Source organism: Hypanus sabinus, chromosome 9 (assembly GCF_030144855.1).
Source record: "Hypanus sabinus isolate sHypSab1 chromosome 9, sHypSab1.hap1, whole genome shotgun sequence".
NCBI lineage: Eukaryota > Metazoa > Chordata > Chondrichthyes > Myliobatiformes > Dasyatidae > Hypanus > Hypanus sabinus.
In genome coordinates, this window is record NC_082714.1 from 154,446,394 (window position 1) to 154,472,474 (window position 26,081).

General features: G+C 40.7%; 3 protein-coding genes across 7 annotated transcripts in view; 1 reads left to right on the forward strand and 2 right to left on the reverse strand.

Moving 5' to 3' along the window:
* The window catches only part of LOC132399922 (uncharacterized), a 259,665-nt gene that overhangs the window by 75,560 nt on the left and 158,024 nt on the right, over positions 1 to 26,081 (reverse strand). The window lies entirely within an intron of this gene.
* Positions 1,826 to 15,302, forward strand: rab5if (RAB5 interacting factor). Its single transcript, XM_059980857.1, has 4 exons — positions 1,826 to 2,039; positions 7,485 to 7,588; positions 8,401 to 8,530; positions 11,186 to 15,302. The coding sequence occupies exons 1-4, from the start codon at positions 1,938 to 1,940 to the stop codon at positions 11,225 to 11,227; spliced, it is 378 nt and encodes a 125-aa protein (XP_059836840.1). The 5' UTR covers positions 1,826 to 1,937; the 3' UTR covers positions 11,228 to 15,302.
* The window catches only part of cyldb (cylindromatosis (turban tumor syndrome), b), an 80,415-nt gene continuing 68,705 nt past the window's right edge, over positions 14,372 to 26,081 (reverse strand). For all 5 annotated transcript variants that reach the window (XM_059980842.1, XM_059980841.1, XM_059980840.1 and 2 more), the window contains 2 exons: positions 24,904 to 25,108; positions 14,372 to 17,059 (listed from right to left, as the gene is read on the reverse strand). In XM_059980842.1, coding sequence (XP_059836825.1) covers positions 16,884 to 17,059; positions 24,904 to 25,108 — 381 coding nt within the window. In that variant the 3' untranslated portion in view covers positions 14,372 to 16,883. The remainder of the gene's footprint in view (positions 17,060 to 24,903; positions 25,109 to 26,081) is intronic.

Consider the following 26,081-nt stretch of genomic DNA (forward strand, 5'->3'; position numbering starts at 1 on the left):
TTTCTCTTCCCTGTGCAGTTCATTTATTTTTGTCTGCCTGACATGCATGTATGTCCTACTTTGTTGCATTTTCTGAAAGTTTTGCCTTCAAACCTGTATTGACTGGTCCCACAACAGGAACACAATTTGTTTGGCCGGGCCGATTTCTGTTCACACTTTGCAATTTTGTTCAGGCTCACTTTCATTCCTGACTGCAACTCAATTGCATCTCTGGCTGCTGTTTCTGTTGATACAGGAAACCCAACTAGTTTTTTTAAGTATGAGTTGTGCTTCAGTTAGGAGCCATTAATTAAACATTCTCTCAGAGCATCATTAAACCCATCACTGAACTGACAATGCTCAGACAATCTCTTCAATTCAGCCACGTTTGCTGAAATGGACTCCCCTTTGTTTCAATTCTGCTTATGAAACCTAAAACATTCTGCAATCAACAACAGTTTTTGTTCTAAATATTCCTGCATTACTTTCACGATATCAGCAAAGCTCATCTCGGCTGGTTTGGTTGGATCAGTCAAACTTCTAAGCAATTGTATGCCTTTAAACCCAATGCACTCAGCATAGTGAGGTACGCACATATGATGTGCTGTAATGACATACACTGTTCACTTACTTCTACATATAACACGTAATAAAGTCATAGAAAAGTATAGCACAGAAATAGGCCCTTCAGCCCATCCAATCCATGCCAAACCCTTTTTAATTGCCTACTCCCAATGACCTGCATCAGGACTATAGTTCTCCATACCCCTACCATCCATGTACCTATCTTAACTTTGCTTAACTGTGGCACCACTTTCAACAAATTATGGGCCTGTATTCCCAGATCCCCTTGTTCTACCACACTCCTCGGTGCCCTACCATTCACTATGTAAGACCTATCCTGGTTGGTAATGAATTATGTAGACAACAAAGAATGCTTAATCAAGCAATACATGTACAATATTACTCAAATAATACTGAAATATTAAATGCACAACAGATTGGTTTCCCTTCACAGTCTAGCTTGTCCATCATGTCCATTTTCCAGGTACAGCTGAGACATCTGCAGTGAAGTCGTGTCAAGATAAGAACTTCAACCTACAGCTGTCAAATTCGGAGACAAGCATACCATCAATAAGCTACATTTAAAGTTATAAATACGAAGTTCTGCAGATGCTGGCAATTCTGAGCAACAGACAAAATATACCGGAGGAACTCAGCAAGTCAGGAATTAACAGTTGACATCCTAAGCTGATTCCCTTCATCGGGAATGGACGGGAAGGGGGCAGAAGCCGGAACAGGGCGGGGAAACTGAAGGAGTAGAAGTTGGCAGGTGAAACCAAGTGAGGAGGAAGGTAGGTGGGTGAGTGAGGAGGGGGGAGGTGGAAGAGGTAAAAGGCTGAAGCAGGAGGATTCTCATCATTGAGGACAGTAGTCAATAGAAGGAGGAGAACCAGAGCGTGATAATTTGCAGGTGACGAGTTTAAAGTCAAACACATTTAAGGATTGATAACATGATTACATCAATCAATGAATGAAGACATTGCCATATCCTGATGGTAAAGCTCCATATTTTATGAATACATGATTTGTGGTGTAAATAAACACATTACCTGGTCATTGCTCATTAGTAGTTCTTATTTCCAGAAATACAATTGTATTATGAGGAAAATGCACAAAAATTGAGCTCTTGACCCTCTCATTGTTAACTGGAGGTGTAACGCAAATAAGTGGTGTCCCGTGACCAGGGTGTCAGACAAGGCTGGGGGTAAAAGATGGCGACTATCACGGCGGCATCAGTAAGCGCGAGCATGCTGGTATACTGGAGGACCTTGCTGCCAGCTGGCGGGAGCGTACACATGCGCAGATGCAGCGTCAGCGAGGCTGGCTGAGCGCGGGGTAAGTTCGCTACTGCCGGGGTTGAGTGAGCAGGGAGAGCCGGCTGGCGTGACTGGAGGATGAGCGGAGCCAAGTCCAGGGAACACCTTGTGGCCAACGGCGGCTTAAAAGTATCCGTCTGGAGTAAAGTGCTGAACAGTAACGCGGCCTGGGAGGACAAGGTGAGGCGGGTGGGTGAGTGTGTGCGGGGCCCAGTGGCGAGGCCCGAGGCGTCTTCCGAGAGGTTGACCCTTTCTAAAGTTGGGTTGTTTTATGAAAAGCCCTCATTCTGTTCCCATAGCTCCCGCCCTCAACCCAGAGCATCAGTCCTACCTTACAGGGCTGTGTCTCTCACCCATGGCCTCCCTCCGGACCCCAAACTGCACATCCATCTTCACGCCCACCCCAGGCACACTTTGCCTGCAACTTGCAGCCCACACACCTGTAAAATTCACCCGTGAGCACGGCACGATAGGATCCTGTTCCCTCCCAGTCGAGCTTGTGGAAAGGCGTCACATTACCCTACTCCACTAACTTGCACATAACCTTTACTCTAGAAACTTCCCTATTCCCTCCATTTCCCCTATTCCTGCCCATTACCTAAACATTCGAAGTTCAAGGTAAATTATATTATCAAATACCTATTCCCTGATTCCTGCCCGTTACCTAAACGTTCAAAGTAAATCTTATAAAAATACCTATTTCACTCGAAATTCATTTTCTAGTGGGCACACTCAATAGGTCTTTTGAATAGTAACCGTAACCGAATCAATGAAAGACTGCCCAACTAGGTCGATCAACCAGAGTGCAGTAGAGAACAAGCTATGTAAATTTAGAAAAGAAATAGTAACAAATAAACAATAATAATTGAAAACATGAGATGAAGAGACCTTGAAAGTGAGGCTAAAGGTTGTGGGAACAGTTCAGTGACGGGGCAAGTGAAGTCCTGATTATCAAGGGGTTAGTAATTATTCCTGAACCTGGTGGTGTGAGTCCTGAGGCTGATGGCAACACTGAGAAGAGAGCATGAGCTGGGTGGTTGGGCTCCCTGATGATGGATGCTGCTTTCCTGTGACAGTAATGTTGAGTGTGTTGACTCAGGCTCCTGTACCTCCTCCCTGACAGTTGTCATGGAAAGAGGGCATGTTGGAAGTATTAGTTGGGTAGAATCTATAAAATGTAGTGTTTTGTGTTCCAGATATTTGTTAATAATCACGTGGACTGATAATTACAGTGCTCTCTGAGATCTGTAAACATTAAGATGGTGTCATTTTCATGACATTGGTTCTCTTAAAAGTAAATGGGCAATGATGAGGTACTATCAGTTTTGAGGATTGAACATTTGCTGTTTCAGGCTGAGGAGTCTTGGCCTGAAATGTCAACTGGTTATTCTTCTCCTTTGATACAGCCTGACATGCTGAGTTCCTCCAGCATCTTATGTGTGTTGCTCAGGATATCCCAGCATCTCGGGTGTTAATGATGAGGCATTGAAAAGCCTCAAGTTTCAGAGTGGGAGATCAAGAAGAAACATCGTCTGCTATAAGCCAATAGTAAATTTGTATTTAATTCTGTAAAAGTTTATAGGGGCATGAAGGTTGCCTGCTATAAACTAGTATGCACCCCTAACTGTGTTTGGTTATATTGCACAAAGAATGCATAGGAAGCCTCAAAAGGCCCTGGAAAATTAGTGTTGCTCATAGTTTAGAACTAGCATTCAAAGGCACTCAAATAAATCAGTTTGCACTTACTGATACATAAAATTTATAGAATACTACAATGCAAAAACAGATCCTTCAGCCCATCTGGTCCATGCCAACCTCTTAATCTGCTAGTCGCATCGACTTGCACAAGGCCATAGCCTTGCACACCCCTCCCATCCAGTTTATTCTTAAATGTTGAAATTGAACCTGCTTCCACTACTTCTACTGGCAGTTCATTCCACACTCTCACCACCCTCTGAATGAAGAAGTTTCCTGTCATGTTCCCTTCAAACATCTCCCCTTTCACCATTAACCCATGAACTCTAGTTCCAGTCTTGCCCAACCTCAGTGGAAAAAGCCTACATTCATCAACCCTATCTATCTTCTGGTCAGGGTTGACCACAGATGTTGTGTGCCAGCTGTCTACATGATAAGCAAGTCAGTATGCAAACAAGTCAGGGCACAATATGGAGAGCAAGCTGTTGCCCATGCAGCAGGCTCTCTCCTCCCTCCCCCCCCACCCCCAATGCAGCTGGTGAAACCAAAGGAATGGCAGAGACCGATACAGTTTGGCACCTATGGCGTTGCAGAAGTTGCACTCAACATAGCGACTCCAACTCAAGATTTTGCCTGGGGTTCACTCCCGAAATCTTCCTCATGAGTGGGTATAGCCACGAGGCAGCGGAGGTTCGCGAGCAGTTTTCCTTCTCCTAGATCAGTGGTCCCCAACCACCGGACCGGTACTGGGCCGCAGAGCATGTGCTACCAGTCGCTATGAAACCTCCTTCGAGTATCGCTGTATTCCAGTCGTGTTTAACACCCACCCCCCCCCCAACCAAACCCGGTCGGCCGGTCTGCAAGAATATTGTCAATATTAAACCAGTCCGCAGTGCAAAAGAAGTTGGTGACCCCTGTCCTAGATGTGAAACATAGCTAACGAGTCCCATCTGCCTGAACTCTATTTATACCCCTCATCATTTTATATACCTCACATTAATTCATGCAGTTCCCAGTTTGGCCAATGTAATATTTTCTGCAGACCCCACAGTGGAATTTGTATACCATGTTGGTCATGTTAATAGCTTGGTTCTTTTGGTCTGCAAAGTGCTCTCCTCAACATTGCTGTTGTTTTGGGTTGGCCAAACTGGGATTAAACTATCCATAAAGCACCATGACTACCTCTCCCTAGTCTCTACCCATGAAGATCAAAAGGGGCACAAATTTGACTGCATCAGTGAAAGTCATGGCAGCGTGCAAAAAAATTCCTAGAAGCATGATTTTTCTGCAGAAATTTCTGGAAACAAGCATATAGACCTTGACCACAACACATGAAATTAGCCATACAGTCAGTCAGCGACGACATTTCCTCCCCACGGCACAGTTGAGTGTCAGTCAGCTGATTGAAAAGTATATAAAGGCCAAGCATCTGAGGACACATCACAATCAACAGCGCACTGACGATACCTCCTTGCATGGTGATGAAAAGGTTGCAAGTAAATTACCAAAGTCGGAAAATAACTCAACCATGTCATTTACAAATTGGAAATAATGCCATTTGATGTCAAATAACGTCATGCACACGTTGACTTTGCAGAGAAGCTGTCAGCTATTTTGGCTGTGTTCACATAAACGTGTGTTTTTCTCCTAGTACTCATTGGATACCCTCCTGTAAAGTAACTAGAATTTAGTTCAAACAACCTTAGACAGTACATCTAGACCAGTGTTGAGAAACGTATTACTTTGTCTTAAATGCAATGCTAACATGATAAAATGAAATTTATTTTTCAGGAAATGATGTTCAAAGTAAATACATTGCCAAGGTTCATTTATGTCACCATATACTACTCTTGCAGGCATTCACGGTAGATACAAAGAAACATGATAGAATTAATGAAAAAATACACACAAGGATGGATATACAACCAATGTGCAAAAGAAGACAAACTGTGCAAATAAAATGTATGTAAATAACACTGAGAACATGAATTGTAAAGTTTGAAACTGAGTCTGCAGGTTGTGGAACTATTTCAGTGTTGAGGAGAGTGAAGTTATCCACTTTGGTTCAGGAGCCTGATTTTTGAAAGGTAGTAATTGTTCCTGAATCTGGTGGTGTGGGACCCAAGACTCTTGGACCTCCTATGACAGCAGCGAGAAGAGAACATGACTTAGATGGTGGGAGTTCTTTGATGAATGGATGCTGCTTTCCTATGATAGCACTCCATGTAGATATGCTTAATGGTGGGGACGGCTTTTCGTGTGATGCACTGCGCTGTATCCACTACTCTTTGTAGGCTTTTTTGCTTTTCAACGTGGCCGTACTAGGCCATGGTGCAATCAGTCAGGATACTCTTCACTGTGCATCTGTAGAAGTTTATCAGAGTTTCAGATGACTTGCCGAATCTGCGCTAACTTCAAATGGCATTTGTGTTTGTTCTGTCTGAAGCAGTGTACCGTGAGATATTGCAAAGACAATTAGTATATTTTGAGTGGATCATCTGGGGAAGTGTGTTTGGTTGGTTTGTTATTGTCACATGTACTGAGGTGCAGTGAAAAGCTTGTCTTGCGCTCTGTTCATATCGATCAGATCATTACACAGTGCATTGAGGCAGTACAAGGTAAAACAATAACAGTACAGAATAAAGTGCAACAGCTACGGAGAACGAGCACTGCAGGCAGACAATATGGTGCAAAATCATAATGGGCAAGAGCCCATCTTATTGTACTACGGAACTGTTCAGTCACCTTGAAACTGTTAAGTAGTCTTGTATCAACAGTGTAGAAGCTGTCCTTGAGACTGGTCGTACATGCTTTCAGGTTTTTATATCTTTTGCTTGATGGAAGGGGTAAAGTGAGAATGTCTGGGGTTGGTGGAGTTTTTGATTCTATTGGTGGTTTTACTCATACAGCGAGAAGTGCAGATAGAGTCCGTGGAAAGGAGGCTGATTTCTGTGTTAATCTTCATCCACAACTTGGCAGTTTCTTGCTGTCACAGGTAGAGCAGTTGCCATATCAATCTGTGGCGCATCTGGGACCTGATGAAGAGTTTTGTCCTGAAACATCCACTGTTTATTCCTCTCCATAGATGCTGCCCGACCTGCTGAGTTCCTCCAGCATTTTGTGTGTGTGTGTTGCTCTGGATATAAAGGATCTGCAGAATCTCTTGTTTATTCATACACACTGATGTTTTAATCAATATTCATCTTGTGAAACTTAAGTGAGCTGAAGAGTAATCCTGCTTGTGAAGGAATATGACCTGATAACAAGTGACCACTTAGCCTTTTGTGTTTTGAGTTCAGGTTAATGGCCAAAAAGTTGGCCCATACTGGACTGGTGTTAGAAAATACGTTATGCAACTTCATCTGATTTGAGAGATTGCTCATCTCATTAGGGATGGCAGGAAGTTTCGTAATGCGCACAGACCACATGGGGCCATTCTTCGAAAACTGTAAACAAAATTAAACAGTGGAAGTATAGAGTTCACAATATGTGGAACATGTATCTTTTTAATGAACTATACATAATATACAACCTTTATATCATCACTTTTAAGGTAGGGTATTGAATATTATGACAACCATTTAATTCATGGATTTTTTAAAAAATAAAACTTTCAGCTACCATAGCTACAAATAGATAAGGTTTCATTGTTTTTAAACCAGAATTTGTATCAAAACACGAGATTCTGCAGATGCTGGAAATCCGGAGTAATATACAAAATACTGAAAGAACTGGAGAGGAATAAAGAGCCAATGTTTGGGCAAAGACCAATAAACTGTATAATTTATATCAAAATATCCTTAAGTCCTCAACCTGAGCTGAAGCTCACTGGAACTGATTCTTAAATGGATATAAATCTGTTAATGAAATGTACAAGAATTCTGGACTGTAAATTGGACAAATTAATTGATTTTGTTTCTCCCTTTACAGGATGAATTCCTAGATGTGATCTACTGGTTTCGTCAAATAATTGCAATTATTTTGGGTGTTATCTGGGGAGTTGTTCCACTTAAAGGATTCTTGGGAATAGCAATGTAAGTCTAGATTCTGTTCATCTTCTGCTTATTTGTACAATAGGAAAATGTTTACTATTAACACAGATGCATTTAGTGCTTTTGGTTTTTGGGGTTTTGAGTTTTTTTTCCCTTGCCACCTGCCAACTGCAACATCCTAAAGAATACATTTCAAAACTATGTTGTGATTTTATTTATTTATTTTTGGAAGGAAGCTGGAATTGAACTTTCTGTCCTAGTTTTGCTAAAGTCAAATGATTGAGGTTCCAGAAGTCTTTATTTAATAAGAGAGCCATACCCACCCTTCTTTCTAATATTTAACTTCCTGTCTTCATTCATCATTCTTAACCAAGTATGCAGTAAAGGTTTCCTTTGTGACTTTAGCAGGAACTTAGAATTGTAAAAGCAGCAGTTTAACATATAAATAAAATTTTACTATTTTATAAAATAAAAAATAGGCACAGGTTATGGGTTCGGCATTGGGTTCTTCCTGACAAATGGGCTTTCAAAGAACAAAATATGTAAAATAACATACAAAAACTGCAAGTGCAGCTTAACAGATCAGGCAGCATCTATTGAGGGGAATAAACAGTTGATGTTTCATCAGGATTGGAAAGGAAGCGGGGAGCAGAACAGAAGGTGGGAGAGAGGGGAAGGAATACAAGCTGGCAGGAGAGGGAGTCTGCCCAAAACATTTAACTATTCCTCCAGCATTTTGTTTGTGTTCCTCAAGATTTCCAGAGAATGCAAAATCTTCTGTGTTTGTAAACTAACATAAATTTTGCTATGATCTGAACATTTGTCTAAGTGTTTACTGGGTTTTCTGCCTGCAGATTTTGCCTGATAAATGCCGGGATCCTATACCTCTACTTTAGCAGTTTCCAACAGGTGGATGAAGAAGAATATGGTGGAACGTGGGAACTAACAAAAGAGGGATTTATGACATCTTTTGCATTGTTTCTGGTAACTGTTCTTTATGTAATAATGTAGGGCAGAGGTTCCCAACCTGTCGTTCTCCTTGGTTAATGGTCCGGTCCATGGTATAAAAAAGGCTGGGAATCCCTGACAAAGGGCAATCCTCTCACTAAGAGAATTGTTTAATACTTTAAAACACTGAAACAGTTCTCTTTAAACACACCCTAAATGCTGTAAGAACTTGGCAGGCCAGGCAGCATCTAGGGAGAAGAGGACAGTTGATGTTTCGGGCTGAGACCCTTCAGCAGGATGAAGAAAAAAAAGCCGAGGAATAGTGTTAAAAGAGGAAGAGGAGAGAAGGGAGGTGCAAGATGGTAGGTGAAACCGGGAGGGGGAGGGGTGAAGTAAAGAGCTGGGAAGTTGATTGGTCAAAAAACTAAAGTGCTGGAGAAGGGGGAGTCTTAATAGGAGAAGGCAGAAGGCCATGGAAGAAAGAAAAGGGGGAAGGAGCACCAGAGGGAGGCAATGAACAGGCAAGGAGATGAGGTGAGAGAGGGAAAAGGGGATGGGGACTATGGAGGGGGGAGAGGCCATTACCGGAAGTTTGAAAAATCAATGTTCATGCCATCAGGTTGGAGGCCACCTAGATTGAATATAAAGTGTGTTTCCTCCAGCCTGAGTGCAGCCTCGTCACTACAGTAGAGGAGGCCATGAATAGACATATCAGAATGGGAATGCCTCCTCTACTGTAATCCCCTATAAAGTTGGTACTTTTTTTCTCTCTTCGAACCTGCAGAAGGGTCTCAGCCAAAACGTTGAATTTGACGTTGAACGTTGAAAAAGCCAAAACTTTTCCATAGATGCTGCCTAGCCTGCTGAGTTCCTCCAGCATTGTGTGTGTGTGTTGCCTGGATTTCCTGCATCTGTAGATTTTCTCTTGTTTGTGAATCTTCTTCTTTAATAATGTTTTCCACATAACACACAGTCTCAACCAACTTAACTCCTAAGGATCAATTCATTTGTAAATTTTTTGCTTTGCAGTGAAATTTTGTACACAATTGTAAAAGATTTACAAAGCTATCAATGTGTAAACATACGATCACTGCTCCCCCCCGAGGAACTCAGTAGGTCAGACAGCATCTTTGGAGAGAAATAAACAGTTGATGTTTCAAGCCAAGCTCCTCCTTTGGGGTGGCACAATAGTATAGCGCAATGCTTTACAGTATCAGCAACCCAGGTTCAATTCCTGTAAGGAGTTTGTACGTTCTTCCTGTGACCGCATGGATTTCTTCCCACAGTCCAAAAATGTACTGTTGGTGGGTTAGTTGGTTATTGTAAATTGTCACATGATTAAGCTAGGATTAAATTGTGGGGGTTGCTGGATGTCATGTCTTGAAGGACTGGAAGGGCCTATTCCTCACTGTATCTGAATAAAAATAGAGAGATAAATATCGGTACAGGTTATGGTAGGACCTTCATTAGTCCTGATAAAGGCTGTCAGCCCAAAACTTATGTTTATTCCTCTCCATAGGTGCTGCCTGACCTGCTGAGTTCCTCCAGCATTGTGTGTGTGTGTGAGAGTAATGTTTGTTATTCTGGATATCCAGTGTCTGCAGAATCTCTTGCGCTCGTAATTCAGGTTGAGCCTTCATTTCAATACTGAGAAGTGATAAACATTCAGTCTTTAGTTATGATGCTAAATGATGTCACCGGTCATGCTCTATGGTACTACTTGAACAAGAAATTCTCCTGTTTCCACCAATATTTAACATTCAACCAAGTTCAGGAACAAATCATCTCATCAATACTTCACTTCTAATTGGGTGACTGCTGTATTCATTACAGCTGTTAGTTACAACACAACAGTTATTGCAACTTTAATAAAAATAATGGCAGTAAATTTTGAAATGTGTCAAGATGGTGGAAGGCGCTATGTGATCTTTGCTGGTTTTAACTGAATTGGGCCACTGACAAAAGTTGAGGTATTGGAATTGAAAGAACTCCAATTTCAGGGAGAAAAGTTTAGCAGTATGAATTCCACTTCCCATTACTGTTTTGTTACCTACACTGGAAAATGGGCAAGGTGATTAAAAATATCAGTTAAGCTGATAGGCATCGCAAGCTGAAATAACCTACCCACAGTCAGCCTGAAGGCTAACAGGTGAGGAATAACTGTCTACTTTGTGCCACAAAACTGTGCCACAGGGGGCGGCATGATGGCCTAGCGGTCAGCATAATCTTTTGTAATACCAGTGACTCTGGGTCAATTCCCGCTGCTCCCTGTTTGGAGTTTGTATGTTCTCTCTGTTATTGCATAGGTTTCCTTCCACATTGGAAAGACCTGAGGGTTAGTAGGTTAATTGGTCAAGTGGATGTAATAGGGCGGTGTGGGGTCATTGAGCCCGAGGGGCCTTACACTGTGATGTACCTCTAAATAAAATGAAAATTATTGATGGTGTGTGCAAGGTCATTTTCCATCTTGCCAGCTGGAGCGTGAGAGTGGGGGAGAGGAAACTATAGTACAAGCTAAAATTGGCAATAAATTATGAAGCTCAATTATTGGATATTTGCCAGATATATAAATTATCAAAGAACATGTACCCTGAATCATTTCCCTTTTATTTTTTTGTCTCCGATTCTTCTGAATAACAACCTTAACTTTGTAAGTGTCACTTGTCATAGATTTCTGTTATTTGTTTCTAGGTTGTTTGGATCATCTTTTACACAGCAATTCACTTTGACTGAGGATCAAAAACTGTCATCAGTTCCTGCCAGTTTTAAATGTTGAAAGAGAAATCAAACACTTTATTGGGTGTATATTGTATGGAAAAAAAACTCGCAGTAGTTCAGTATCTTTTGTACCATCAAATCATGGGACCTGTGAAGACTCCATGGGACAGCTTGCAGGAAGTTGCATTCCCATTGATGTTTTAATGTATGGAGAATTTCAGGAATTTTACAAGACATGGATTTCTTTGGCCACCATGGTTTCAAGAGCTACAGCAGCATTGAAGTGCAGCTACCCAGTGTAATTCCCTACAATGTTGGTACTCATGTAGTTAGTATCTATTTTAATTTAATTAATGTAAATTATCTGTAGAATTGGAGAAGAAACATTAATTTTTAACTTGTACATCTTTAAGAGTTTGTATTTCAGACTTTATAATGGAAAATGATTGCACCTTGGTAGCATTAAAATTACAAAGCAAGACTGTTTTGTACCTGCTTTAAAGATCAAAGTGGTTTAACCAACGTTTCAAATTTTCAGTCAACTGATAAAGTTTTGATACCTGGAGCAGAATTCAAATTGAATGTTTTTTACTGGCTCATATTCTTGTCTTCCTTTTTTCCTACTAATGTACATATCAGATTATATAGGTATCAAACATTATTGGTGCTTTGGATTACAATAATCCCAAAGCTTTGAGACTACCTCTTTTTCTGTACCCCAAAGTAATTAACAGACAGGAAACAATCTGGCTAATACAGCCTTATCCACAAAATTGTAATGCCTTGTACATAACAGTATTGGGCTTCCATTGTGCATTCAATAAATAATGATAATTCCATTGTTGGGTTACAATGTGGGAAATTAGTCTTCATTACTAGATCCTGGTGATAGCTCCTTGCAAAACCTACCTGTTAGAAGAGTTCTCTCTTTCACCTTGAAACAGTGCAACTTCTGCTTCAGGGCATTGAACAAAATGATATTCATGGCATGAGGTGTTAATAGGTTTCTGAGCATCACGGTATTATAGGAGAAATGGTTATCTCTAGACTTCTAATTTAAATCTGGCTTTGTATTTAAACCCATGAACCCTAGTTTAGAGAAATCTGTTGTACACACATGATGATTTATTCCAATTTATGTTCATCTCTCTCCCACATCTGTCCATTTCTAAACTATGTACATGCAACTTTTACCTTGCCTTGATAGATATTTTTACTACTTTTGATTGAACTTCAAATATTTGATTTATGATGCATTAATGTAGGATCAGGAGTAGGCCTCCAAATTATGCTCTGGCTAACAGAATATAGTTGGTGCTCTGCATACACTTGAAGTAGCAAGATCTGTCAGTATTAAAATTACATTTTATCATATGATTAGTTATGTATTTGAATGTTTAATTGCTATAGCATCTGTGTTTAACCACAATCCAGTCTTATTGCTGTGATAACTTAGAAAATTTATTGACCTCTGCCTCTAGTGTTTCTGGATTGCAATGATGTGCAGCTGCTATTCCAAACTCTGTTGAATCTGGGTTTCCTAGCTGTGACTGAAATTGTTGTCTTGCTTGTTTGTTTTGAAACAGCGCTATAACAGTAACTTTCAAATGCTCTGGACATGCTTTTCCAGACTAAGATATTAAGTGGGTTGGAAGTCTTAAGGCAGCAAATTGGAGCTACCTTTGCTGCCAGAATATTGCAAATGCCAAGAATGGAAACATTTAATTTGGGTATTATAAATAGAATCTCTTCTGGGGTTTGGTTTGTAATTAGAATCCACTGATTGTTACCTTTGCCATAAGGCTGGATACAGGTTGCAAGAAATGGATTTTGAATTTGTAGGTTCCCTTCCTCATCAATTTTATGATGGCCATTGCATCAGGTCATCTAACTTTTAATACTGAATCAAATTGCCAAAATGTTCCCTCTGTGTACATTTGGAAGTGCAATTTCTGGAGTTGAGAGAGCAGCTACATGTCCAAGGTCCTTAGTGAACCACACCAAGCCAATCAAAAATTGAGCTGGGAGTATTCCATTCATTTTAATCATCCTCTTGCATTGTATCCTGTCTTAAGCATGAACATAATGTAAATATTAAGAGTACATATAATTTTGATTATCTGATAATATTGCAAGGGGGGAAATCCCTTGAATGTATTTTGCAGAAGTTTAGCTAATGGTAATCTGCTTTGCGCTTTTAAACTAATGATAATCTCAGAATTCTAAAATGGAAAATGGCAATACAGAGATAAGGCCTGAATACATTGAGTGTCTGATAATCTTTCCTTCAATGTAATGTCTTTTACAGCTATTAAGAGCTAGTTTGTCTGATTCTGTACATTACACGTTTGGAAGTTCACAGCCTTGGGAATATAAGTAGACTAATAAATATCCCCTTATTTTCTTTTAGACAAAATCAGGTAGTGCTGGGGGTGCTGCACAGAACATTAGAAAATAGGAGCAGGAGTGGGCCAGGCCAACACAACCTTGATATTAGATATAATCCTGGCTGATATGCCCAGGCCTTGTTTGTTTTTGCAGAAGATCCCATAGTGCTCCATTCCCCAATCTTTCAAAAAAAATTATCTGCATCCTTAAATATCTTGTAGAATCAGTTCTAAGGTTTGCAGAAGAATGTTTCTAAGGTAATATCCATTGAAATGCAGTGGTTCACACTGGTAGCTGAACTGTAGTTCTGAAGGTAATTAAGGTCAAATTGGAAAAAGATGGGGTGGTGAGCAGTGAGGCCATGAATGGATTGCAGCAGGATATTGTGAACTTTTAAATTATGTTGGTGGATTGAGAACCTATGTAATTCATCAGGTACAGGGAATGATCAGCAAGTGATAATGTTATTAAGTGGAGGAAGGGATGCTAACCAGAGGAGCATTGGAGTAGTTGAGGCCAGAAATTGCAAAAGGATGACTCTAATATGAGAGCAACTGACAATACCAAGTGTGAAAATGTGGTCAAAACTCAGGTCAGTTAAACATGATACCAAGGTTACAAAAGAGCATGGGGTGAAGTCAATAGTATAAGTAAGGTTGTGGCTAGGATTGGAAGTAATATGTTCAGCATGAACAGTAACTTTTCAATGAACAGGTTCTTGAGAAATTTGTAACTCAGTTATTACTGATCTTGGGCAAGTTCTACAAATAGTTACTATTTCAAAGGTTCATTTATTATCAAAGTATACAACTGAAATTATTCAATTCTCTTAGTCATGAAACTAAGCTAGAAAAGAAAGGCAACACAATCATCAACTCTCAAATATTCTTCCCCACAATAAAAAAAACCAATGGACCAAGCACATCAACCCCCAAATCCCTACTCCCACACAAAAAAGCAAAACAGATTCCTTCTGCACAAAAACTAAGATGGGGCAAAAAAAACATTCCAAGTCCACAAAAACCTGAGCAACACTCAAAATGCAGCAGCAAGCACCTGGTGCTCACCTGCACTCATTATGATGTTTCAATCTCCCTTGTTGCTTGAATCATCAAAATGGAGCCAAACTGGCTTACACCTTGTCTTGCAGCCTGCCCGCTACGAGGTTTGCACACACAGCCTCTGCCTAACAGAATCCTCTTGGAGACTGCAGATTGATGGAACATCTGAACTGCAAAACACAGGCTCCAACAGTTCCAGAATCACATTCAAGATGAGAAACAAACATAAAAGTGAAAAAGATGGTTCCATAATCTATCCAGATGTCAGTCAAAAGAGCATTGTACGCAGGTGCCATCTTGAGCGGAAGTCAAAGATCATTTCCGGTTGAACAGGGAAAATTTTTTTTTGAGATTAACATGAATAACTAATAAATGGACTTAAAGTTGAGCTGTTTTTTTTAAAAGCCAATTTGTCCACTGATCAAGGTTAGATTAAAAAACAGATGGGATAATAACCCCATAACTATTGCAAAGAAGGATTACTGAAGAACTTGTGCAAAACCATTGAATGTCATAAATATCAAGTAGACAAATATTTATTAAGAGTGGAGATGTAAAGAGTAATAGAAAACAATTTCCGAGGTAGCCCACAGGACTCCATTCCATTAGATTTAGAAGAATGATTGGTGGGGGGGGGGGGGGGGGGGGAGAATGATCTCAATCTAATATATCAAATATTGAAAGGCATAGATGGAGTGGATGTGGAGAAGATGTTTCCTATAGTTCTTAACCAGAGTGGTGAATATGTGGAATTAATTACCACAGCTGGCTGTGGAGGTCAAGTCATTGGGTGTATTTAAAGTGCAAGTTGATAGGCTATGATTCGTAAAGATCTCAAAGTTTAGAGGGAAGGCAGGAGAATGGGGTTGTGAGAGATTGAGTCACGATGGGGTGAAGATGATGCATTGGACCTAATGGCCTACATCTGCTCCTGTCTTATTAAAGTGCGTGAAAGGATGTGAACAATGTTTTTGTATTAATACACTGCCAAAGGGATTACAAGTAAAATCGGTGCAATCATGCCCACTACAGAGTGCCCAGTAGACAATTTAAGATCCATCTCTGCTAGCTTTCCAGAATTCCTATCAGATAATTTACAACTATTCAGATAATTTCAGTCTAAACTATATGAAAAGCAAAAGATGAAGTCCTTTTTCACTTCTTACTGCTGAATTCCACATGCAAGAATAACAAAGTTTACACAGTAAAGTCATTAAAGAAACAGTGAAATGAATATTTCATTACAATATTTTTTCTAACCTATACAACAATGAATAAAAACATTAGTTTTCTTAAGAAGCATAAGTGAAGGAACATTTCTAGCAATCATGTTGTGGCATCCAATGTACACAATATGCAGAAAGTTCCAGAAACAATTTGTGAAGAGTCCTTGAATAAAGTGCACACACCGAGTTTATATTTCCATTCAGTCTACTCGGTAATATACTTAAAATTCACTGAAATGGTTGCAGTAAAGTAAAATTTGGTGTACAAGTTTTTTTTTCCAATGGATTTCTCAGGAAAGTCCAAGGTAGGAGTACACAGTCAAAGCTTTCTCAAACTGTTGCACTGACTGGTCATTTGACCACCACGTTCTGGACATCAAGTGGCTTTTCTGGTAAAAAAAAGGCTAAAAATGTACTGTTGTGCACTATGGAATGAGTCACAACAACTAGCTGGAAAGAGATAAAATTATTTGCTAAAAATTTCATAAAATTCAAATCAAATCCAAATATTTTCTGCACCATTAACTGATACTGGCAGTGTTAATAGGAACCAAGCAAGCAGTTGTGTTATCTGTAGACCAGATGATGCTGTTTTTATGTAATATATTCAAAACATATTTGCATGCTAACTCTATAACTTATGCACATCCAAGTTCTTCATATTGGTTGGTTCCTGATGATCAGCAATTTCTTTCATTAGCTTTAAACCAAAGCAGAGTTATTATACACCTCCCTGCAAAATCTACTTCCATCTTTCACTTCAATTTTCTCTCTAATTCTCCAATATGGTTCTGTAAAAAATTGCAGCTGAACGTTCACTTAAAATGTGACTTAAAGGTAAAATCCAAAGTGGCATTGTCACAATGTTTTATAATGCCCAGTATATTATTTGATAAATATGAAGCAATTGATCATTCTTGTTATATTGCTGGTGTACTGGGCCTTCAGCAAAATAAATGCCTACCACAATGTCACTCAGGCATTTTGTCTCATGAGTCACTTATACAAACACATTCTTGGGCTCCTATACATGCACATGTAGGCATCACAGAAAAGTCTTTTGGCAAATCCATCAAGCTGCTTCATGTTGGTATAAGACAGCTTTTCTTCTGACATCATCAGGTAATCACCTATTTGAGGACAAGCCGTAATCTCTGGAATATTCTCATCACCTAAGATAGAAAAAACAGGTTGGTCAGTAGCAGAAAATGAAAATTACCTCCCTTTCTGCACTAGAAGCAATAGGTTTAAATGTATAGAATTCTTGTGTTCAGTCATAAATGGGGCAAATTTCAGACTAATTACCACTTTAAAGTAAGCAGAGAAAGCCAACTGAAGCTGCAGACCTACACCGAGTGGCCACCTTATTGGGTACACCTGCTCATTAAGGCGTATATCTAATTAGCCAATCATGTGGCAGTAACTCAATGCATAAAAGCATTCAGTCATGGTTAAGAGCATCAGTTGCTGTTCAGACCAAATATCAGATGAGGAATGCGTGTGATTTGAGTGACTTTGATCGTGGAATAATCATTGGTGCCAGATGGAGTGGTTTGAGTATTTCAGAATTTGCAGATCTCCTGGGATTTCTACACACAACAGTCTCCAGAGTTTACAGAGAATGGTGCAATACACAGAAGTAATTCAGTTTGGCAAGCAAAAACGCTTGTTAATGAGGTCAGAGGAGAATGGCCAATCTGGTTCAAGCTGACAGGAAGGTGACAGTAACTTAAAAAAACAATTACAACAACGATGTGCAAAAGAGCATCACTGAGTGCACAACACATCAAATCATGAAGTGGATGGGCTACAGCAGCAGGAAACCACATACATCCAGTGGCCATTTTATTAGGTACAGGAGGTACTTAAAAAGTGGCCACTGAGTGTATACTTGTAACAGGCAAGTTCAAAATATAAACTCCAATAATCTAGATGGTCTGGAAAACCTAAAGGATTTGCAGCCAGCTTGCCAGGTTCTGTTTCCATGCTCTCTTCAAGCACACACAGGCAACTGGGATGAACAGGGAAGATGCTGTTTCCATGACTGCTGGAATCTGGAGCGAACAATTTGCTGGGGGAACTCAATAAGTTGAGCAGCTAATGGCAGTTAAATACAGGCCTCCAAACAGTAGTTGGGCCGTGGACCACAGATTACAACAGGAAATAGAAAAGGTGTGTCAAAAGGGAAATGTTATGATAGTCCTGGGAGATTTCAACATGTAGGTCAATTGGGAAGACCAGGTTGAAAATGGATCTCAAGTAAGTGAGTTTGTTGAATGCCTAGAATGATTTTTAGAGCTGTTTGTCGTTGAGCCAACCAGGGGATCAGCTATGCTGGATTGTAGCCAATGAGGGGATCAGCTATACTGGATGGGGTGCTATGTAATGAACCAGAGATGATTCAGGAACTTGGGTAAAGGAACCCTTAGGACAAAGTGATGACAACATGAGTAAAATTTGATAGGGAGAAAGTAGTCTGACATAGCAGGATTTCAGTGAAGGAAATTACAATGGTACAAGAGAGGAGTTGGCCAAAGTAAGTTGGAAGGAGATGCTGGCAGGGGTGACAGCAGGGCAGCAATGACATGAGTTTCTAGGAAAGGTGTAGTATAAACATATTCCAAAAACAAAGAAATACTCAAATGGTAAAATAGTACATTTGCCATAATACTCAATGGCAAAAGAGAGGGCACACAACAAAGCAAAAGTTAGTGGGAAGACAGAGGATTAGGAAGCTTTTAAAACACTACAAACTAAAAGAACTATTAGGAGGGAAAAGATGAAAAATGAAAGCAAGCTAGTAAACAATATCAAGGTAGATAGTGAAAACTTTTACAAGTATATAAAAATAAAGAAATGAGAGTGGATATTGAACCACTAGAAAATGAGGCCGGTGAAATAATAATGGGGGACAAGGAGATGGCAGATGAACTAAATGAGTATTTTGCAACAGTCTTCACTGTAGACGACACTAGCAGTGTGCCAGATAGTGAAGGGTGTGATGGAAGAGAAGTGAATGCAGGTTCTATTGCATGAGAGAAGATTCTCAAAAAGCTGAAAGACCTCAGGGTACACAAGTCACTTGATACAGATGACCTACACCCTAGGTTTCTGACAGAGGTAGCAGTAGAGATTGTGGAGGCATTAGTAATGATCTTTCAAAAATCATTGGACTCTGGCATGGTGTCAGAGTACGAGAAGATTGCAAACGTCACTCTACTCTTTAAGAAAGGAGGAAGGCAGAAGGAAGTAAACATTAGACTAGTTAGCCCGACCTCAGTGGTTCGAGAGATGTTGGGAGTCAATTGTTAAGGATGCGGTTATGTAATACTTGGTGACACAAGATAGGTCAAAGTCAGCATGGTTTCCTTAAGGGAAATCTTGCCTAACTAACCTATTTGAATTCTTTGAGGAGATTAAATGTAGGATTGATAAGGGGGATGTAGTGGATGTTGTATATTTAGACTTTCAGAAGGCCTTTGACAAGGTGTCATACATAAGGCTCCTTACCAAGGTAAGAGCCCATGGTATCACAGGAAAATTACTGGCATGGTTCGAGCATTGGCTGATTGGTAAGAGGCAGCAAATGGGAATAAAAAGACCCTTTTCTCATTGGCTCTCCATGTCTAGTGGGGTTCTGTAGGGGTTGGTGTTGGGACTACTTTTTATGCTGTGTATCAATGATTTAGATGAAGGAATAGATGTCTTTGTTGCCAGGTTTGTAGATAATACAAAGATTGGTGGAGGGGCAGGTAGGCTGCAGCAGAAGTTGGACAGATAGGAAAATGGGCAACAGAGTGGCAAATGAAATAGAATGTTGGAAAATGCATGGTCGTGCACTTTGGTAGAAGAAAAAAACCTCCAAATTATTATTTATTTATTTTTAATACGAGAAGAAAATCCAATTACCTGAGTTGCAAAGGGACTTGGGAGTCCTTGCTCAGATCATGCTAAAGGTTAACTTGGAGGTAAAGTTGATGGTGAGGAAGGCAAATGCCATGTCAGCATTCATTTCAAGAGGTCTAGAATACAAGAGCAGGGATGTGATTCTGAGGCTTTACAAGGCACTGGTGAGGCTTCACCTTGAGTATGGTGAACAGTTTTGGGCTCCTCATCTAAGAAAATATTAGCTGGCATTGAAGAGGACTCAGAGGTTCATATGGATGATTCCAGGAATGAAAGGGTTATCATATGAGGAATGTTGGATAGCTCTGGGTCTGAACTCACTGGAATTTATAAGGATGAAGGGGGGAGCTCATTAAAACCTATTAAGAAAGGCCTAAACAGAGTAGATGTGGAAAGAATACTTCTCATGGTGGGGGAGTTAAGTCAAGAGGGCACAACCTCAGGATTGAGGGGCGCCCACTTGAAACAGAAATGTGGAGAAATTTCTTTAGCCAGAGGCAGCTGTGGAGGCCAGGTCTTTGGGTGTATTTAAGGAAGAGCTTGATAGGTTCTTGATTGGACATTGCATTAAAGGTTACAGGGAGAAGGATGGGGTCTGGGGCTAAGGAGGGGAAACAAAGGATCAGCCATGATTGAATGGCAGAGCAGACTCAATGGGCCAAATGGCCCTAATTCTGCTCCCATGTCTTATGTACATAGGAGTGGACTCCCAAGGACTCTCAAGAACTTTTGCATCTCAGATTTTTGTAATTTCTCTCCACTTATTAAATAGTCAACCCTTTCACTTCTACCAAAGTGCATGACCATTCCTGACACTGTATTCCATCTGCCATTTCTTTGTCCATTCTTCTAATCTGTCCAAGTCCTTCCATAGTCTCTCTACTTCCTCAAAACTACCTGCCCCTCCAACTATCTTTACATCGTCTGCAAACTTTGCAACAAAGCCATCAATTCCATCATCCAAATCATGGACACATAACGTAAAAAGAATTGGTCCCAACACAGATCCCTGTGGGACACCGCTAGTCACGGGCAGCCAATCAGAAAAGGCTCCCTTTATTCCCACTCTGTGTCCTGCTCATCAGCCACTGCCTTATCTATGTTAGAATCTTTACTGTAATACCATAGGCTCAGCTTTTTAAGCAGCCTCATGTATGGAATCTTGTCAAAAGCCTTCTGAAAATCCAAGTACACAACATCAACCAATTTTCTTTGTCTATCTTGCTTGTTATTTCTTCAAAGAATTCCAACAGATTTGTCTGGCTAGATTTCCTTGAGGAAACCATGCTGACTACAGCTTATTTTATCATGTGCCTCCAAGTTCTCTGAGATCTCATCCTTAATAACTGACTCTAACATCTTCGCAACCACTGAGCTCAGACTAACTGGCCTACAGTTTCCTTTCTTCTGCCTCTCTCCTTTCTTCAGTGGAGTGACATTTGCAATTTTCTAGTATTCCAGAAGCATTTCAGAAACTAGTGATTCTTGAAAGATCATTATTAATGCCTTCCCAATCTCTTTAGCCACCTCTTTCAGAATGCTGGGTGTACACCAACTTGTCCAGGTGACATCTACCTTCAGACCTTTCAGTTTCTAAGAACCTCCTGTCTAGTAATGGTAACTTCACACACTTCATGCCCCCTGACATCTGGAACTTCCACCATACTACTAGTGTCTTCCTCAGTGAAGACCAATGTAAAATACTTACTCAGTTCTGCCATTTTGTTGTCCCCCATTACTACCTTTCCAGCATCGTTTTCCAATGGTCCAATACTCAGTCTTGCCTCTCTTTTACACTTTATGTATCTGAACAAACTTCTGGTATTCTCTTTAATATTATTGGCTAGCTTACTTTCATGTTCCATCTTTATCTTCTTAATGACTTTTTTCAGTTGCCTTCTGTTGGCTTTAAAAGCTTTCCAGTCCTCTAACTTCCCACTAATCTTTGCTCTGTTATATGCCCTCTCTTTGGCTTTTATGTTGGCTTTGCCTTCTCCTGATAGCCACAGTTACGTCATCTTTCCTTTAGAATATTTCTTCCTCTTTGGGATGTATATACCTTGTGTCTTCCAAATTGCTTCCAGAAATTCCAGCCATTTCTACTCCGCTGTCTTCCATGTCAATCAATTCTGGCCAACTCCTCTCTCATGTCTCTGTAATTCCCTGTACTCCACTAATACTGATACATCTGACTTCTCCTGAAATTTCAGGGTGAATTTGATCACATTATGATCACTTTCCCCCAATGGTTCTTCTACCTTAAGCTCTCTTAATCAATTCCAGTTCATTGCACAACACCCAATCCAGAATAGCTGATCCACTAGTGGGCTCAACCACCAGTTGCTCTAAAAAGCAATCTCACAGACACTCTAGAAATTCACCCTCCCGTAATCCAGCACCAACATGATTTTCCCAACCTGCCTGCATATTGAAGTCCCCCATGACTATTGTAACATTGCCCTTTTGACATGCATTTTCTATCTCCTGTTATAATTTGTAGGCCACATCCTTACTACTGTTTGGGGGTCTGTCTACAACTCCCATTAGGGGGTTTTTACCCTTGCAGTTCCTTAGCTCTATCCACAATGATTCAACACTTTCCGGCCTGATTTGATTTCATTTTTTACCGACAGAGCAATGCCACTGGCTTCCTGCCTATCTTTCGATACAATGTGTATCCTTAAACATTAGGACCACCTATAATCTTTCAGTCATGATTCAGTGATGCCTACAACATCATGCGTGCCAATATGCAACTGTGCTGCATGTTCATCTATCTTATTCTATATACTGTGCGCATTCAGTTACAATACCTTCAGTCCTATACGATTTTGTCGCATTGTGCTCAACCTTTTGAACCCTAACTTAGTCTGAGATCTTACCAATATCCGCCTCCACAACCTCTCAACTAACTGTTCTGACACTCTGGTTCCCATCCCCCTGGAATTCTCATTTAAACCCCATGGTGCAGCATTAACAAACCTTCCCATTGGGATATTAGACCCCTCCAGTTCAGCTGCAAACTATTCCTTCTGTACAGGTCCCACCTTCTCTGGAAGAGAGCCCAATGATCCAAAAATCTTATGCCTTCCCTCTTACAGCAACTCCTTAGCCACGTATTAAACTATATAATTTCTTAGTAACACACACAAAATGCTGGTGGAAAACAGCAGGCCAGGCAGCATCTATAGGGAGAAGCGCTGTCAACGTTTCGGGCCGAGATCCTTCGTCAGGACTAACGATATCGTTTCGGGCCGAGACCCTTCGTCAGGACTAACTATATCATTTCGGGCCGAGATCCTTCATCATAACTAACAATGTGACGAAGGGTCTCAGCCCGAAACGTCGACAGTGCTTCTCCCTATAGATGCTGCCTGGCCTGCTGCGCTCCACCAGCATTTTGTGTGTGTTGCTTGAATTTCCAGCATCTGCAGATTTACTCGTGTTAACCTTTCTAGTTCAGGCCTCACTAGCACATGGCATGAGTAGCAATCCTGAGATCACAACCCTGGAGGTCCTGCCCTTTAACTTAGCACCTAACTCCCTGAACTCCTGATACAGAACCTCGTCACTCATCCTACTCACTGATCCTACATGGACTGTAACTTCTGGCTGTCCACCCTCCCACTTAAGAATGCTGAGGAGTTGATCTGAGATATCCTGGACCCTGGCACCCGGGAGCCAATATACTATCCGGGAATCTTGTTCACGCCCACAGAACCTCCTATCTGTTCCTCTATCACCACATTGTGCCTCTTCTTCCCCCTTCCCTTAGAATCAGAGGCAGATTCAGTGCCAGAGAACCAACCACTCTGACTTCCCTCTGTGAGGTCCACCCCAACAGTATCCAGTGATATACCTGCTATTGAGGGGGAGGCCATAGGCGTACTCTGCATTGGCTCGTTAACCCCCTTCCCCTTCCTGTCACCCAGTTTCCTGTGTCCTGCGCCCTGGGTGTAACGACATCTCTATATGTCTTATCTATCACCCCCTCAGCCTCCGGAATGATCCAGAGTTCATCCAGTTCCAGCTCCACCCCCTTAAAGCAGTTAGTTAGAAGCTGCAGCTGGATGCACTGCTTGCAGTTGTAGTGGTCAGAGATACTAGAGGTCCCCTGCTTTCCCACATCCCGCAAGAGGAGCATTGCACTATTCTGCCTGGCACGTCTACTATCCTAGCTGAGCAGATACAAAGAGAAGGAAAAAACTTGAGCTTTTTAATAAAAAGATTGGAAAAGAAAAGAAAAACTTGAGCTTTTCTTTCCTTTGGTTTTGAGGGAAGCTCCTCTTTGCTGAAGCCTCAAAGAGCTAAAGCCTTAAGATCAGCAGTCTATATCCACTTCGACAACAACCACTGTGCTTGCCTCACCTTCCTTTAATGATTTATTATCGCTCTCAACCCTAATCTGCCTTCTCTTTCATGCCCTTACTAATCAAGAACTTAACAACCTCCTGTTCAAATATACCCAATGACTTGGCCTCCACAGCCATCTATAGCAATGAGTTCTACACATTCACCACCGCTCAGCCAAAGAAATTCTTCATCACTTCTGTTCTAAACGAGTGTCCTTCAAATCTGAGGCTATGCCCTCTGGTGCTAGACTCCCATACTACAGGAAATATCCTCGACACATCCACTCCAACAAGGCCTTTCAAAATGTGATAGGTTTCAATGAGATCCTCCCTCATTGTTTAAAATCCAGCAAGTAAAGGCCCAGAGCCATCGAAACTCAGGTCGTGTTGACTGGGTTAATGGGTAGTCATGTGTGCAATAAAGTACTGAAAACAGAAAAGACTGTGGAGCTCAAAGGTTCTTTAGTTTAGCAATTAATAGCCAATAGATGAATGATTTGCAAGTCTCAGCTGGTCAAAAGAAGCAAGGTTTACTTCTGATTGACTGCATTCTTACCAGGACATTTGAGGAATCTCTGACTTCTTTTCTTACTACCTGCAGCAATTGGTAGCGTGATAAAATTAAGGATTTGCTGATTCTCCTCCTATAGGAATTTTTACATCAGAAAGAATTCTTTAGGAACCTTAATCCTGTTAAGGTGTTAACTAGGAGGGACACTAACATGGTTTGTTCGCATGATGCATTCAATAGAACTTACCAATCCGATCAGCCATGCTGTCAAAGAACAGCCAGGAATATTTGCCGGATCCATATTTCACAAATGAAACATAGTGGCTGGTTTCAATACAAAGAACAGCAAACAATTCCATCTTGTGCCGTGGAAAAGGGACTTTAACAGAAACATTGTTTGGAGAAGAAAATTTTCTGAATTGATGATCCTTCCTCTCCTTGTGGGAATGAACCTGTGAAAAATTCCAAAGAAATATGATAAAGATTCAAAGTACATTTATTATCAAAGTCTGCATACTGTATACAATCCTGATATTCGTCTTCCCCACAGACAGCCACAAAACAAAGAAAACCACGGAATCCATTTAAAGAAAAACATCAAAACCCCAACGCACGCAAAATCCTGCAACTCCCACAATCAGCAAGAAAAAGAGTGAAAAACACAGAATATAAGACATCAAATCAAAGACGTCAAAAGAGTTCAGGCATATACAGTTCAGCTCAATCCAGCTCCACTGGAACAGAGTGGGAGTCAATGCAGTTTTTGATCCATAAAGTGTGAAATTTGATATCTCTGGTTCTATACAATGCAAATTCAAATGATCGGGGAGGGGGGTGGATTCTACATGATAACGGAAGGTCTAAACAGAGCAGATTTGCAGAGGACATTTACCATTAGTATTAGAATCTACAATCCAAGGCACAGACTCCTAATAAAAAGGTGTCTGCTTAAAACTGAGATAAGGGGGAATTTCTTCAGCCAGAGGATAGTGAATCTGTAGAATTTGTTGCCAGAGAGGTCAAGCCATTGGAATTTGTGGGTGTATTTAAGGCAGAGACTGATAAGTTCTTGACTGGTAAATGGGTTAAGGATCACAGGGAGAAGGGGTTGAGAGAGAGAAAAAGAATCAGCCACGATTGAATGACTGAGCTAATTTGATGGGCTGAATGGCCCAATTCTGCTCCTATGTCATATGGTGAAATGCATTAGAAAATCTATTACTATTAATGGGAAGTGCAAAACATTTTATATATGAAACTGATTGCTGAAATTACCAAGGAAATCTGCATGAGGCCAATTATTATTTCAGATGTTACTTGCATCCACTCTGACATGACCATCTAGCCTTTCCTGAAGTCCACAAAAGACCGGCATCTGCACCAGCTGTTGGCCGGCACTCACCGAGCTTTTCGTTTTGCATTGGA

Excerpts from the sequence above, each read along its gene's own strand:
- rab5if (XM_059980857.1), top strand. The coding sequence starts at position 1,938 with ATGAGCGGAGCCAAGTCCAGGGAACACCTTGTGGCCAACGGCGGCTTA. Across the intron at positions 2,040-7,484 it reads ACGCGGCCTGGGAGGACAAG|GATGAATTCCTAGATGTGAT; the intron begins GTGAGGCGGGTG and ends CTCCCTTTACAG. Across the intron at positions 7,589-8,400 it reads GGATTCTTGGGAATAGCAAT|ATTTTGCCTGATAAATGCCG; the intron begins GTAAGTCTAGAT and ends TTCTGCCTGCAG.